Source organism: Fukomys damarensis, unplaced genomic scaffold (assembly GCF_012274545.1).
Source record: "Fukomys damarensis isolate Sample0158 unplaced genomic scaffold, DMR_v1.0_HiC HiC_scaffold_17, whole genome shotgun sequence".
In the NCBI taxonomy this organism is placed as follows: Eukaryota; Metazoa; Chordata; class Mammalia; order Rodentia; family Bathyergidae; genus Fukomys; species Fukomys damarensis.
The window spans coordinates 28,813,494-28,829,634 of record NW_022900929.1 but is presented as its reverse complement, the minus strand read 5'-3'; the positions used below and the strand labels follow the sequence as shown (position 1 = coordinate 28,829,634).

General features: G+C 49.4%; 1 protein-coding gene across 1 annotated transcript in view; it reads left to right on the top strand.

The window, feature by feature from the left end:
- The window catches only part of Cobl (cordon-bleu WH2 repeat protein), a 144,622-nt gene that overhangs the window by 3,161 nt on the left and 125,320 nt on the right, over nt 1-16,141 (top strand). The window contains exons 4-5 of the mRNA XM_033765283.1: nt 3,668-3,739; nt 4,700-4,825. Coding sequence (XP_033621174.1) covers nt 3,668-3,739; nt 4,700-4,825 — 198 coding nt within the window. The remainder of the gene's footprint in view (nt 1-3,667; nt 3,740-4,699; nt 4,826-16,141) is intronic.

The following is a 16,141-nucleotide window of genomic DNA, read 5'->3' as shown; positions in this document are numbered from 1 at the left end:
TTTTCTTTTTTCTTGAGATGGTCTTGCTAAATCCCTATGGTGCCCAGACTGGGCTCAAACTTGTGAGCCTCCTACCTCAGCCTCCCAGAGGCCTGCAATCAGGCATGCACCATACTCCACTCCTTTTCATGATCTCCTGGTGATTAACTTCAAGGGAGGAGAGGCACCTGTCAGGACCAGCGCAACCCTTTGTCTGATGTCTGTCCACCAGGCCTGGATTTTTGCTGGTGCTGGTTCCTGACAGATCACAGTCACAGAGACAGAGATACCTGCTCTTTTTTGCAGCACTGAGGATTAAACCCATGGCCAAGTGCATGCTGGACAAGTGCTGTGCCACTGAGCCACATCACTGCCCTTTTATTTTATATTGAGGCAGGGTCTCACCAAGTGGCCCAGGCTGGTTGGACTTGGCAGTCCTCCTGCCTCAGCCTCTCAAGTAGCTTGCATTGCAGGTATCTCTTGTCTAAGGAATCCCGGCTAGGAGTTAGTGGCCCTGGGAACATCAGTTTTCTAATGGAAATGAGAATGCCAGTGCTGTGCCTCCTCTGCCCTCTTCCATGCTCTGCTGGTTCCATCCAGACCCACACATGGACCTCACTTGCCAGCCAGTGTATAGCCTGGGGACCCGGCAGGGTCTTCCGCTCACAGAACCTCAGTGCCTGGCTTCGCTGTGGCACCGCAGCCTGCCCCACCCACCATGCAGTTGCTGCAATCTCCCCTCCCTGGTTGCTGGGAGCCTGTTGTGTGGTGGACGGCATCACAGTGCAGTCCACTGTCTTGTGTGCTGTCCACTGCCCTTTGTCTGCTGGACACTGTCCACTGCCCAGTGCATGCTGCCCGCTGTCTTTGGCACCCAGTGACATCATTCTAGCGTGGTCCCAGTTCTTCATCCTGGGAGGCCCTGTGGTCACTCACGCCTGCCTGTGCCCCGGGAGATCATGTAGCTTAGACACACATCACAGCATGCCACACAGTGAGGCCCATGTCCCTGTCCCTGTGCACATGTTGGGAAGCCTGAGAGGAGGGAGACAGGTCCACATGCACCCACTATTTCGATGGACAGCAAGGCCATGGGCTGCACAGTCCCCACCCCGCTGCCTGGGTTGGGCTGAGTGGGGTTGGCTCGGACCCGTTCCCCACAGAGACCTGGTCAGGTAGTGTCCAGGGAGAGTCCCAATGCCAGGGCCCTGGACCCCCAGTGGGGACCCTAGTCCTCAGGAAGGTAGAGACAAGGCTATGTGTCCATCTCTTCCAGGAAGGCTGGGCACCAACATCTTACCTACTCCCTGGTTAGAGTAGCCCCTCACACCTGAGCCCCCCAGGGCCTGGGTAAAGGACACTGGATGGGTCTTGTCCTGCTGCCTGGGAGGGTGGAGGGCCTGCTGCCTGGGGACTGTCTCCCATGACCTGTCACCAGCGGTGGCTGATGTCACCCCATTGTCCCTCCAAGGGCCTGGCCATGTCTGGCCACAGCTCTGACTGAGGGGCAGGGAAAGTGAACCAGGCTGATGTCATTAAAAAGTAGAAATAGTAGTTTTAAATTTCTATTCCTAAAAACTCGTGTTTTCTTTTGCAGGGGGATTGAAGTTAGGGACTTTGCACTGAACTACAGCCTCAGCCTCTTTTTAAAAATTTGAGACAGGGTCTCCCTAAGTTGCTAAGTTCACTGGGCTTGGCTGGAACTTTCAATCCTCCTGTCTCAGCCTCCCAGATTGTGAGATGACAGACCTGTTCCACCTAACCAAGCTCTGAGGAATCTATTTAAGGGAATAGAGTGGTCATTTCTGTTGGGGTTTTTCCTCCTAGCCACACTGAGGCGTGTGTCACCCAGGCTGTGTGGCCAGAAGGCAGTCAGGGCTTTACAAGTCCAAATGAGTCTTTGACCCCTTTTGAGTTCATTGCAGACCCTTCTGGAAACCCTGACCATGATATAAAGTGATTGCTTCTTATTGGCAGCCATGTGGTACTTGGTTTTGCTCCACATTTATACATGGAGGGACACAGATGCTGAAGTGTAAATTAACAACATACAAAGGAGACTCTTTTTACAGATTTGCCTCCCCACTCATCTCCTGATGCAACTAATTTGCTTTATGTAATAAAAATGTTACCTTTCTTATCTCCATGTCCCTAGCATACAAATACAGGTTGAAACAAAGTAGCTCTCTGAACTCCCCTTCTGTGTCACTGGGAAGCACAGCCAGAAAGGTACTGGGACTCCTCAGCACAGAGGCCCTGACTTTAATCCCCAGGACCTGATATATTGAAAAGAAAACCTGCCAGTGTTTCTTAAAGCTAAATAACCAGAAGTTACAAATTCGGTTCATAAGGACAGCTTTTGCCTATAATACAGAGTTAAAGTTCTAAGTTGTCATATACATTTGGTTTCCATATAGAAAATGAAATGATTTATTATTTTTGTGATTAATTGCCCACATATAAGGTAGCTGTCACCAAATTGAAATACTTTGACAGGACACATCACTATTTACTTATAACATAAAATTATCTTGCTTTTGAATTAATACTGTAGATATCATACCAACCCAAAAAGGCTGGTACAGTAATAGATTACTATGAAAGGGATATTGAGTCCTCCCCGCCGGTAAAGGGAAGCATGGGCAGGCAGAGTTTCCTCTGATTCTTGCTTCTGTTGGAGAATTCAGATGGGTTTTCCTGTGAGGCTGCAGTCGTGGAATGGCTGTGTCTGTGGGAGGTGTCTGTGGGTGTCTACTTGCCTGCAGTCAGAACTCCGCGTGGCCATGCTGACCGTCCACCAGATTTAGCTGAGCCAGGCAGGGTGGAGGGAAGGCAGACCCACGCTTCCACCCTGCCCGCCTTGCCCTGGCACATCTGGCTTCTGGTGCAGGAAGGTGGGGATGCGCAGTGGCCCTTGGTGGTGGCCCTGTGTTCTCTGCATGTCATGTTTTGGTCTTTGGATGGAGTTGAGTCCTGTCCCTGTGTGCAGGGGCAGCAGCCACACCTCACCCTTGGGAGCAAAGGTGAGACCTGCTGGCCCTGCCCGTGGGCCCAGTGTTGGGTAGCCCTGCCCTCTGCTGTGTAGCCACCTGACCTTCCTGCTGGGCCCTCAAACCGGGGCCGTGGGGTACAAATGCCGCTGTGCTGGTCTTGGAAACCGAACCAGAAGCAGGGATGGGAGAGGACAGGGACCCTAAAGAGGGTGAGAATCAGCCAGGGTCCCTGCAGGGGCTTCCTCCAGCAGAACGAGCCGGGCGCTGGGGGTGTCAGGCCTCTGTCGTGTCACCACCCTCAGAGGCAGCCATGCTGGATACTGGAGTTGATGGGCCTGAGAAGGGAGCTGGGCCCCCACCCACTGGCAGGCCTCTTTGATGCCTGCATTCACCTGGGGATGTGGCGCCTGGATGGGCGTTCAGTTCCTCACTCAGGTTGGAGTCGGGAAGGACCCGGGGCCCTTCTCATGCCTTTCCACAGCTCACCTGTGTCCTGCTCGCCCCATGGCTGCTACATTTCCCTGGACCCAGCTCAGCATGCAGTTGAAGGCATCCGGTTCCTCTTGCCTTCTTTATTGCCCTGTATTTTGTTTTGAGCTTGGCAACACCTGGCAACCGAGCTGAGCACAGCTGGCCCCACCCTCAGAGGGATGCTGTCCCTTTGATCAGAGTCAGTGACTTCTTCTGCCACCTAGGGGTACCGGCCCCTCCCTGGCTGCCGTCCTGGTGGTAGAAGGAGACCCAGTGTCCGAGCGTCGAAGGCACAGGTGTTCCGTGCATACTCTCATATATGAGAGTCCTTCACCGAGCTGGGGACAGCACTCCCTGTGCCAAGCACCTTTGTGAGCACTATAAAATGTTCTGTAATTGCCAGAGAGGTGTTCAGTGACATTGGGATTGTGTCAGGAAGGGCGATAGAATCCAACAGGACCGGTTGGGCCGGTTCCCTCTCCCAGGCCCTGTTGTCACCCACCTCATTTACTGCCAGGCTGACAGAAGCAGAGCCAGGGAGCCCCACAGCCACACCAGGGCTCGGCCTTTGGGGTTCTGAGGTTCCCACACGCGCGCTGATTCCTGGGCTGCTCGGTGCACCTGGGTGAGAGGAGCCTACACCAGCCATGCCACAAGCAACCTTTCCTTCTTGTCCGCAAAGAACTTGAGGATGGGTGGCATTAGGGACGCCGGCCCAGCCAGGCTCTGTCATCCGCTTTCTCTCCCTCGACTCCATGTTGCCTGTCACAGACCGGGCTGCGGCGTCCGGCTGGGCTCTCTCCAGGGGAGGGCTGGCAGCACGAATTAGGACAAGAGTATTCAGGTCAGGGCAGGCTGCCAAGGGGCCAGCGGGTGGGCAATTCCAAGGGAGAAATTGTGCAGTTGGAGTGAGAGTGGGGTTTGAGTGAGGCTTTGAGGACATGGGAAGGGGGCTCAGCAGCACAGGCGGTTACCTAAGAATGCCTTTCCTTGCTGCCCAGCCCCTTGCAGGCCTCTTGAGTGCCTGTATGGAGTTTAAAGTTCTCATTCGCAGTTGGTTTTAGCAGGGCCCCTTCCTTTTGGCTGAAGAGGTGATGGAGGGAGGCTGTGCATGGTAGGCAGGGAGGCAGTGGGAGGGGACTCGCTTGGAGGACACACACACACAGCAGCCTGTGCTGCCACAGTTCTGAGTCCCTTTGTTGCTGGAAGGCTCTGACCAGAGTGTGGTGTCCAGGTTTTGTCCTTGCTTCTAACAGGTGGCGCTACGGGGCCTACCTCGGGCTGTGTTCTGCAGCAGCTCAGGCCCTGGAGCAGGAGCGAAGTGAGACTGGAAATCCTTCTGCCCTCCTCTTCCTGCTGCCCAGGGTGCATGGGACATGCGGGTTGGTGGACTCAGGAGCCAGGTGGTGCGGGAGAGCAGGAGGCCAGCTCTGTCCACACTCTGACCGCCTGCCTGCCCCTCTCAGCCCCACATCCACTGGCAGAGCCTGGAGGTCCGGGGTATTAGTGTTGTGTTGTGGCACTGTCCGCTGAGCAGATATGGGACTTGCTTCCTGGTCCCTCTGAAAGTCCAGCCCGTTCTGTGCGCTGTGGTGAATGCATCAGTAGAGTTAGCCTGGAGCCCTGGCTCTGCCCTGGTCTGGGAGAGACTTTGGGCTATAGCCTGCGGTAGCCGGGGAAGCGGAGGGGGGGCAGGGGGGCGGGAGTGTCCCCAGATCATTAGTGCCAGTGGGTAATGAAGCTTCTCCCTGATCTCCTGTCAACTGTTAGCCTGTGGCGACCTTCCTGGGTTCTGGAGGCCTCGTAGCTGCTTCTGTTTCCAGCCATCCGTGTGGTGCTGGCAGCTGCCCTCTGCCCTGAAGTTCCCTTGTGGGTGAAGGTCATGCACACCTGCCCGTGAGAAGGCCTCGAGGCCAGAGGGAGTCCTGGGAGATGCAGTGGACCGGACTCCCACAGGGGCACCATGGAATCACTATTTCCCAGCAGATTCTGGCTTCTCATAAAAGCCAGGCCCAGGCAGTGTGGGCCTGGCCTCTCCAGCCAGTGATGTGAGCACTGCAGGGCCCGGCAGTGGCTTTTAACTCACAGAGGCCTGCCTGTGCCTTGCACGCTCACTTCCTAGAGCTGGTGGGGGTGCTGTGGGGACTGCAGAGTGGCCCACCCTGCCAGGTCTCGGCCCTGTCGGCCTGTTGTTCCCCACGTGTCTGGAGAGCAAGGTACTGATTTGTTCCTGTCAGATAAGAAGTTGGGTGACCCAGACGCAGTTTCAAGGACCAGAATTGGAGTGAACCACCCAGGAACCTACGGCAGCTGCCACAGTGAGAGCCAAGCCAGTGCTGCTCTCCAGCACTTACCTCAGAAACCCTCCTCAGCCACCCAAGTGTGGAGCAGGAAGGAAAAGAGCTGCGGCCTCTGGGGAGGAGGAGGCCCTGCTATCACCACTCAGCCACGCCATCAGTCCCCGGAAAGTGAGCTCCAGTTCTTGCAGGTGCTCAGGGACAGTTGCAGGCCTGGAGTCATCCTGCCTGCCAGCTCTGGTGGTCACCACGTGTCACCTCTGAGACAGCACACACCTGGCTCCCAGTGGCGGCAGGACCTGCGTGAAGCTGGTCTCTGCAGGAGGGCTTCCCAGGGTCCACCCTGGTGGCCATGCCTCTGGGAAGGGAGAGCTTCTCCCATATGGAGAGCCATCCCGTGAGAGCAAAGGCTGTGGGCCTCACAGCCGCGCTTCTCATGTTGCTAGGGTTCCCTCATCTGGCCATTCAGACCTTTACTGCACACGATGCATGGCCATTTGACTTCTCCCAGAAAGTGATACGTAGAGACCACAGGCCAGCGGGTTCCCTGGACCAAGCAGCGCCCCACATCTTCCAGGTGTCACCCACTTGATCTTTACAACAGCTGCGTGAGCCGCCAGCGTGACCCCTCGTTTAATGCCGTTATACATTTTCGGTGTTTATTTGTGAGCAAACGGATCTGGCATGTTCTAAATAGCAAGGTCAGAGGTAGAAAAAAATATTCAGATACATTCAGGCTTCATAGGACTCCTGTTATTTAGTTTCTTATTAGCAGTTTTAAGAAACACATATTTGGATCACAGCTTGACTAAGTACTTTTTAACTCAGTGGGGAGGGATACATAGAGGTTGAACTGCGTTATACAATGTGACTTTTTAAATAAAGTTTGGAGCCTTTGTATATTAACCAAGGAGCTAGACACCAGCAGATCAACTGGTGTGCTGACACCTGAGCAGAGAGTGAGGAAATGTAGAACAGAATGGATTCCGCAATCCACAGCTGGTGTTCCCACCACACACAGCCCCCTTTGTGGGTCAGCTGGTAGCCACAGGCTTAGCAATTACTCCCTCTCAACTGGGGGACTCAGAAGAACATTGCAGAATCCTCTCCAGAGAAATCTCAGTACTCAGCTGTTCTAGCCTTTGATCTAGAAGCAAGTTGGAGAGTGATCTGGTTTCCTCAAAGAAGATGGAAAAGGAACGGCAGAGAAAGAAGGCGGATACAGAGTAGTGTGAGGGTATTACAAGGATTTTGTTTGAAATGTGGCCAGTTGATTTGTTTAGGTCTTGTTCAATTTAGCTCACATTGTTAATTAGATGTTGAAGTTTTGTGTATTTGCTGCAAGCAAATACTGTTTTTTTCCTGCATGGTTTGTGTTTGGTGCCCACCTGAGCCCCAGACATCCGTAATTCTATAGTGGCAGGACTGTAGTCTAATTGCCAGAAATTTTACACCTCTCAGAGGTGTACTCATGGTTTCACCTCATCTTCTAATTATACTTTGCATTAGCCACAAAGATGAAGGGGAAAGATTGTTATTATCAGACACAAAGTAGTTCTGGTAGTAATTGTCACATGCACAGGAAATTGTTGGTTCTGTGTGTGTGTTACCTTTTGGGCAAGAAATATGGAAAAATGGGATTAAATATATATTTGCTTGCTTTTGAAGTAAGACAAAAACCAAAAATGAAAAATAAGAATGAGTGGGGTCTGTGGGAAAGGGGTACATAACATCAAAATAGGAGGAAGAGGTCTCTGAACACCCTGTACAACAGAGGTGATTTTGAGCTTCACAGTGTTTTACATACTCAGAAGATAAGATCACATCAAAATTGGAAAAAGGAAATCCTAAAGGTGAAAACCACAGAAACATGTAAGCCTCAGTATACAAAGTTGAAAATGCAACTGAGAATATTCCTCTAAACAACTGCAGCAACGTCTTCCACAGCACTTAGTGCCCTGATCCCAAAAGTCACATGAGAACACATGAGGCCAGTAGCCAAAACAATCTTGAGAAAAAACAAAGTTCAAGCACTCACACTTTTTGATTTCAAAACTTACTACAAAGCTAGAGTAAACAAGAGAGTGTGTAGAGACATAAAGATAGACTAAGGACAGTGGCACAGAATTGAGAGACCAGAAATAGACCCTTGTACTTAGGGAGTTGGTTTTCATAAACAGTCTCAAGTCCATGCAATGGGGGCAAAAATAGGCTTTCCAACAAATGGTGCCGGGACAGCTGAACATCCACGTGCAAAAGGACAAAGGTGGACTCCTTTGGCGCCAAGCCAAAGAATCAACATCACATGGCCATAGGCCATAATCCAAGAGCTAAAATGATAGAACTCTTAGAAAAACAGAAATGAGCTTTTGTGATCTTGAGTGAGGGAAGGCCTTTTTAGAACCACACCTGACAAAAGAAAATTTGGATAGACTGAAATTCATAAAACTAAAAACTTCTGTTCTTCAGAGAACACCATCCAGAAAGGCCAAAATAACTGATAGAATTGACTAAGATACTTTGATATTATTTATACAATAAGGATTTGAGTCTATGCAGAACTCTTAGAACTCCATTGTAAGAAGACAACCCAATGGGAAAATGGCCAAAGTATTTCTGCTGATATTTGTCCAAAAAAAAAAAAAATCCAAATAGCCAATAAACACATGAAAAATGCTCAAAATCATTGGTGACTAAAGAAATGCAAATGAAAACCATGTGCAATGCCCTTGCAAATTCAGTCATAAGGAAGACAATAACAAATGTTGGCAGGCAATGTTGGAGGAGCCCTTGCACACTGTGAAAAGATAACGATCACTTTGCAGGCACTTGATAGCTCCTCAAAATACTAAACCCTGATTGACCAGAGCACAGCTACTTCTCTCCTAGGCCAAAGCACAAAGCAGCTTGCATCCACTGTACAAAACACCGATGGCAGTAGCGTTCACCGTGACTGAAAAATGGACACAATGAAAATGTCCATCACCAGTTGAATGGCTAAATGCAATGTGGCCTTTCTACCTATTGGAGTATCATACAGAAGTAAAGAAGATGAAGTACAGTATATGCTCTAACATTGTGGGTGCACCTAGCAAACCATATGCTCAGTGGAAGAAACCAGTCACAAAGGCCACATACTGTATGACTGCATATATAAGAAACATCTACATAAATCCAGGAGTACAGTGCAAGTCCCTGAGTGTTCAGGAATGCTCAGAGAGAGCATTTCTTGGAGGAGAAAGGAGAGTGGCTGTTTGTAGAGTCAGGTTTTGAGGGGGATAAAAATTGGTGGTGGTTACAGTTGCACACCTGTGTGAATGTGAGAAACACCATTGAATTGTATGTCAATAGGTAAATTACATGGTAAATTTATCTCAGTAAAGCTTTATAATTGTGTTTGTGTGTGTTTTGAGACTGGATCTCACTGTGCAGTTTAGGCTGGTCTTAAATTCACTGTGTAGTCCAAGCTGGCCTCAACCTCACAGTGATCCTCCTGCCTCAGCCGCTCAAGCTGGGACTAGTAGATGTGTGCCACCATGCCCGACTAAATAAAGCTGTTTTAAAAATCAGTGTCATAAACAAAAGTAAAAAAATATGGGGTGAATGTGCTAGTTTAGAGGAGATCCAGCAGGGAAATGCAATGCATGAACTTTTGTTATAGCCTTAATTTTAAAGTAGCTCTAAAATATAATTTAGGGACAACTGGGGACACTTGAGTTTCGGTTAGATATTAAATGATATTTTCCTAGGTAAGATAAAGGTAATGAGTTTACACAGGAAACCATCCTTAGGAAATGCTTCATAAAGTATTTTAGGGTGTACTACCATTTATTTTCTCGGCAACTGACTTTCAAATTATTCAAAAACCAAACGTGTATATTTGTGTGTGTGTGAGTGTGCATACAGAAACACAAGTATATAAGAAAGAGAAAGTGCATCTTGGTGTAATTTGAGGTTGTCGATTAATCTAGTCTTTCAACATTTTTATAGGCTTGAAGATTTCAGTTGCTTTACTCTATTGTTTGTATGGAATCCAGCAGGTGTTTGTTCATTTCATGCTGTGTGCCTGGTGCTTAATCTGTGTATATCAAGGAAAGTATGTTGTCCATGCTGTACATTATATCTTAACACAGGAGGAGATCACTGTAGTTGAGAGCTATGACCTCTCCCTTCAAATATGCACCCGCGACTTGATAACCAGTGTTAAAAATAAATTTTAAATGAATTGAAGTAATTTTAAGCCAGTAATAGCTTTGCTTGAATCCTTTGGTATGGGTCATTTGAGAACAATCATACTTAAAGTAGTTGAAGTTGGCATGCCTTTATTTAGCTGTTTGCATCCCGAAACAGGTGTACAGAATCCTCTCACAGCTGTTTCCTGTGAGTAACATTCCATGTCCTCCCTTGAAACAGTAATAGCTAGTAGAGTGCTGAGTTCTTGTTCTCTGAGGTTTTGGGTAAAGAGCTTTGTGCTATACAGGAAAACAAGATATGCAACATACAAATTTCCTTGGTGTCATTTCTTCAGCCTATCTGCATGCTTGAATTTGCAAGTATCTCTTGTCCTTTTCCAGTGAGGCGATCTTGAGCAGGTGGATGCTGCTCAAGATGCTTGCATTTCCCTTGTTACTGAAACAAAATACCCGCTACTCACAATGAAAGGGAGAGGTTGGTTTGGGCTTGTGATTTTAGTCCATGGTTGGCCAGCTCTGAGGCAGAAATAGCATGGGAGAGGGGACTGAGAGAGGGAAAGGCACTCAACCCATGGCAGCCAGGAAGCAGGGAGAGAAGGGAGGAGCTGGGGACAAGAACACACCTTTCCAGGCCACACCAAGGTGCCCACTTCAGCCAGTCCCAGCCTTCTCACAGCTCAGTCAGCTATGAACTCATCCATGGATGAACCCACTGAGCACAGCACCCCCAGATCCATCACCCTCCACACACAGGAGGCTTTGGGAACATTTTAGATCTAAACCATAACAATACTGTTAATCATTTAAAATTTAGAGTATATACTATAATCTCTTATTAGAATATGTCTCTCATTGAATAGATAAAATAGTGCTCTAAAAATTATCACAAGTATGACCACTAATTGGCCAATTGTACTTAAAAAGCCATAATAAGGTAGAAAATCGTAAAATATTTCCCAGACATACATTTATTAACATGTGGAAGTACAAGCATCACTCAATTTTTTGATGTAGGACTACTTCAGCCTGGTTTTAGTTGCTGTGACAGAATACCTGAGGCTGGATGATTTATAAAGAATCGAAGTTCATTCTGACTGGTGCTTCTGGGAGTTGGAAGTCTGAGTTCATCAGCTGTACCCAGAGAAGGCCAGTGTGTCCTACTGTGTTAGGTAGGCATGGTGAAAGGGACACGGCCCTGGGATGACCATGCTTTACCCCAGCCTGCTCTTTCTGTGCCCTCATGGGACCTAGCTCCATCCCAAGGAAGCCGCCTCAGTTCCTACCATGACCAGTCACCTCACAGAGCTTCTGCCCTCTTTCAACATGGCTGAACCAGGGCCTGGATTTCCACAAGGATTTGCAGAACCACACCATGTTGAAACCACTGTGAGGCTGAGCGCTGAGGCTCCTGCCAAGAGGGGTGGGGTCCATCCTATCTACATTCGCCAGTGCACCACCTTGCTTTGCTGCTGTGAAGATACCCTTGTCCCCCTCAGTGAGGCCTGGTAGCCCAGCTGTCACGGTCTCGTTTTCCCCGTCAGGAGCATCTGAATAAACCAGCTCATGAATACAAGAAGTACAAGTCATTTTTGCTTTTGTTAAAGGACAAGATCAATCACTTGCTCCAATATCTCAGTAGCCAGTGCCCCTACATTTTCATAATTCCTCCTATTCATTTATGGTTTCCTTGCCTATGCCTAATGAAAGAATTAAGAATAATAAATATAATCATCTTTTCCAAATCTGTCCATGGCTTTTACAAAATTGTCAAGGAATTATCAGCTGTTTTTATTGTTGCTATAGTCTGGATTTTTGGTGTCTGCTGAAAGCCCCTGTATTGAAGCTTTGGTCACCAGGTGTTTGAACCAGTAGGAGATGCCGAACCTTTAAAAGGCGGGGCCTACTGGAAGGAAGTTAGGTCATTGGGGGTGTGACCTTGTGGTGCTGTGAGCGCCTGCCCTTCCAGCTTCTTCTTCCTGGTCTCCAGGAGGTGAGCAGCCTCCTCTACCACATGTTCCCATAGTGCTGTACTGTACCACCCTGTCCCACCCTGAGCCCAGAGCACCAGGGCCAGGTGACCATGCGCTGAAGGCTCTGAGCCATAATAAACCTTTTCCTTTATTAGGTGATCCCAGGTATCTTGTCATTGTGGCCTCGCACAACTGGCCACATTAAGTCTCCTACTTTACCTGATAATTAAATTGCACAATGATAGCGACAAGGTGGCTAGCAGAAGTGAATCTGTAAGTTGCACCTGCTTTCCTAGCCTTTAGAGCAGATCGGTGGGGAGAGTTCCCAGAGCGCCTCTGTTCCCTTCTCCCTGCGAGGCCAGCTGGTGCAGGCGACAAATGCCCGGTTCACTAGATGGGAGACCTCGCTCAGGGCCCTCGTAGTGGACCTGCATGGCATTTGCTGGGCCTCGCACTGGTCACCAGGGTGGCACTGAAGAGGACGTGGGTATGAGTTTGCTCTCCCAGGCCAGGCCTAGTGGCTCCATGGAGTCTGGTGTCTGGGGAGCCCCTTGTTATTGAAGGTACTGCAGGGCAGTCAACACGCAGAGCCAAAGCTTTCACTGAGGAGCGAAAGTAAGATGAAAAGACAGCGTCAAATAGGAATAAAGGGTGTACTGAGAAATGTGGGTGTGCCCTGCTCGGGGAGGTGACAGGACGAGTTTACACTACCAGGAGAAATGGGATTGCCGGGGGCAACTTCAGAATCTGTTCTGAAGTCTGGATGATCCATTGCTGAAGCCCTGAGAGACTCCTCTGATTCCCAGCTCTGCCCTCCCAGACAGTGTCACTCAACCTGTGAGGACAGATTCACTTCTGTCTCCCAGGAGCCTGCACTGTGGCAGGCATGGGGAGACAGGATTTCCAGGATGGCAAGTGGTGGATTGAGATCAGGGAGCAGAGGTTCTGTGTTTGGTGGTGATTTTCGCCGGTTCCCAGCCCTTCCAAAGGTCTGGTTTGTGGCTGCCCAGCTGGTCCCCACCTCCCTTCTGCCCAACAAGCACCACGAGCCTGACCTTGTGCACCACTGACCAGATATGATGCAGAGCAGCCCAGGAAACAGCGGAGAAGCACACAGGTCCTAAGGCCCATGCACTCGCAGGCTGGTACAAAAACGCAGACTCTGGTAAGCAAATTCTAGCTATGTGGAAAAAGACCTACTCTCAGTGAGTCTTAACCAAGCTAATTTACTTCTGAACATCTTACAGGCTCTGGGGTATTTGCATAATCACCTTGGAAAAGGTAAATTGCTTCCCAGGAGGCAAAGTTTGTACAGTTTCCCCTTATTACATTTTTATTGGAGAGATATCTAACGCTATGGGGATAAACAGAAGTCTCCTCCTTTAGAATCCAGCCCAATCACTAGACAACATTTTTGTATTTATGGTCACAATTGTTCTTCATTATTTCTGTTTAAAAATAAAAATTTACAATAAAAAGTATTTTTCCTACTTTTAGATTTTAGCTACTCAATTTTAGACATTTGCAGAAACTGTAAGTGAAGCAATATCAGAATGAGGATATTATAATATAGATATTTGGATTTTGGATATTTGGATGTGGCCATGGTTTCTGAGTCCAGTCTCCCTTGCCCAGTGGACCAGGGAAACTAGAATTTCTGGCCCCCATGGCTGGTCACAGAAACCATCTTTCCGCCTTTCTGCTTTGGAGCTGGACGCAGAGTCCCCTGCCTGCCTGCCTGTCTGCGGTGCCTGGTCGTCCCTCATAAGAGTATGGCTGCCTGGACCTGGGCCCAAGGGTGCATGTGGGAGCCCTCACCCACAGTCCTCGCCCTGGGGGCACCCACTGATGGGGTGACTCTGACGGCCCACCCCATTCCAAGTCAGAAGAGGCCTGTGTTACAGTGTGATAGGAGATACTGGGTCTGGTTGGGTCCTTTGTCGTGCACCATTGGATCCCTCCTGTAGGGGAGGAGGCTGGGCAGGGCTCCAAGGGTGCTGTGCTCGCTCTTCCCGCTCAGATGGTCCCTGGTGTGCTGCTGCTCTTGGTCCCTGTCCCTCTCAGGGTCACCAACTTTCTCCCCAGACTCATGCCTCTCATCTGGTGCTCTAAATCAAGGCCCTGATGCTTTGGACCTGATGTGGGGCAAGGGCGGGCCCCTTCTGGGTTATGGGGGGGCTCACTTGAATTTTCCTTTAGACAGTTTGCCAGCATAGGCATTTGCTTCTTGCGCAGTCTAAAAATAGCTTTAAAATGCATATGAGTCACCGCACTCGTCTGCTGGTGTCACCATGCTCAGGAGGTGGTTGGCGGGCGGGGCTGTGTGTGTGTGGACCTGGAGTCCAGGCTGGCCCAGCAAGGAGCAGCAGTGACAGAACCCGCCCTGCAGAAGCCCACTGGCACCGTCCTGGGAGGCATGAAGCGGCAGGGCTGGGATCCAGGCTGCCAGGCCAGACTGTGTTGTGGGTGGACACTGGGCTGCGCCCAGGGTCACCTTCAGGCTGTGTGATAGCAGGGTTCAGTGCGGAGGCACCATGGCCATATAGAAGGGAGAGGGCCTGCAGGAAGCTCAGGGAGCTGTGGGAGACGCACCCTGGAGCAGCACTGATCTGGGCCCTGAACTGTGAGGCACAGTTGGGACTTCTGAGGATGGGATCCTGACTGGGCACCTTGCTGCAGGCCATCTGCTGCCCTGGCCCACACTGGCATGAAAGGGACCTTCTCAGTGTGCAAGGGCTGACCAGAGGTACGGGGCATGTTTAAATAAAACAAATTTATTGCAGTCAAAGACACACTGCCATGAATCCCCCGGTGGCCGACATCCCATTATTCCTACCACTTTCTCTTTCCTGAGAGTCTTTAGTTGTGCTGTTGCAGCTGCCTTGGTGTCCTGAACTGATGTAAAATGTTTCCCTTTCGTAGTCATTTTGAGTTGGGGATGAGCCCGATGTCAGAGAGTCAGATCCAGGGAAGAAGGTAGACAAGAACACAGTGTCATTCTTGACCAGCCTGCTTTTCTGTCAGATGGTGCTGGGCAGCAGCAGTCACTGTATTTTTTATCACACCTTGTACAGTCCCTCGTGAAAGAGGACTCCAGAACGGCTTCAGAAAATGGCAGGAATGATGCTATGCATGGGTTCACAGTGAGGGGAGGGTTTTGGAGTGGATTAGTGGTGGTGTGATTTTTGCTGTAATAAAATTTTTAAATGGAAATAACTACAGTATTTTTAATCACACTTCATAACCCTTTTATTCCAACTAGAAAACTTGGATGTTTAAGTTGGTCTTATTCATTAAGACTTACACGTTTAATTTTTTCCTTTAGTTTTAAATTCCTGAAATGAACAAAGAACTGTGAAGCATTTTCTAAATGCTATAGGAATATTTAGTCCTTTCTACTTAAAAATAAATAGCACATGCATACCAAACTATGTCATTCAGAGCTCTCCAATTTACCATTTGCAGAGACCTTTGCTATGTTGAAAAATAAGCATTTGGATTATATTTTATTGATGCTAAAGACATTTTCTTCCAAAAGTATACGTTACCTTGCAGACGAGATTTGCCTTTTAGCTAATAGACTGAGCTTCTTCTAGAAGTGCAGCAGGAGGCACCTGCAGGTGGAAAGTCTTCCTGTGGCCACCTCTGAATAGCCAGGACGCCATGGCCCTCCAACCCAGACACTCCAGCCCCTTCGGTAGTGTGGCACAGTGTCCACCTAGGACCACCCCATCCTCCTGGGTCCTTACCTCATGCCCACATGGCTTGTCGCACCTGGTGCCTTGCACATAGTTGTTACACTGTGCTGCTTAGAAAGTACCGATGAGATCAAGTCTGTACTGGTTCAGGGTGACCACAATTGCTTTTAATATGTTCATGCTGTAGTGAGACCCCTGGGTGTGGTGCACAAAGAAACTGAAGTGGGCCCCCATGGTTGTAGAACCCTTGAAGTTGCATTTAGAATCTTGTGTCTTTTGCACGCCTCTCCTCTGTGGGCGCAGCCCATTTGGCAGATTCGTCTCAAGCTCGCATTTGCTGGGAGCTGTTCTTGCCTCAGCTGTTCCTCAGCTGTTATGTAGCGGAGCCGCAGAACCAAATCCTAATCGGGAGGTGGCAGAAGTGACTTCTAATTCCAGTGGGGGTGGGTATTGTGAGGAGGAGGTGAGGATTGGGAATTGGGGGTTGTTTTGGTTGGGAGCAGCATGGAGACGCTGCAGGAGCTCTGAGAGGCACCCGGC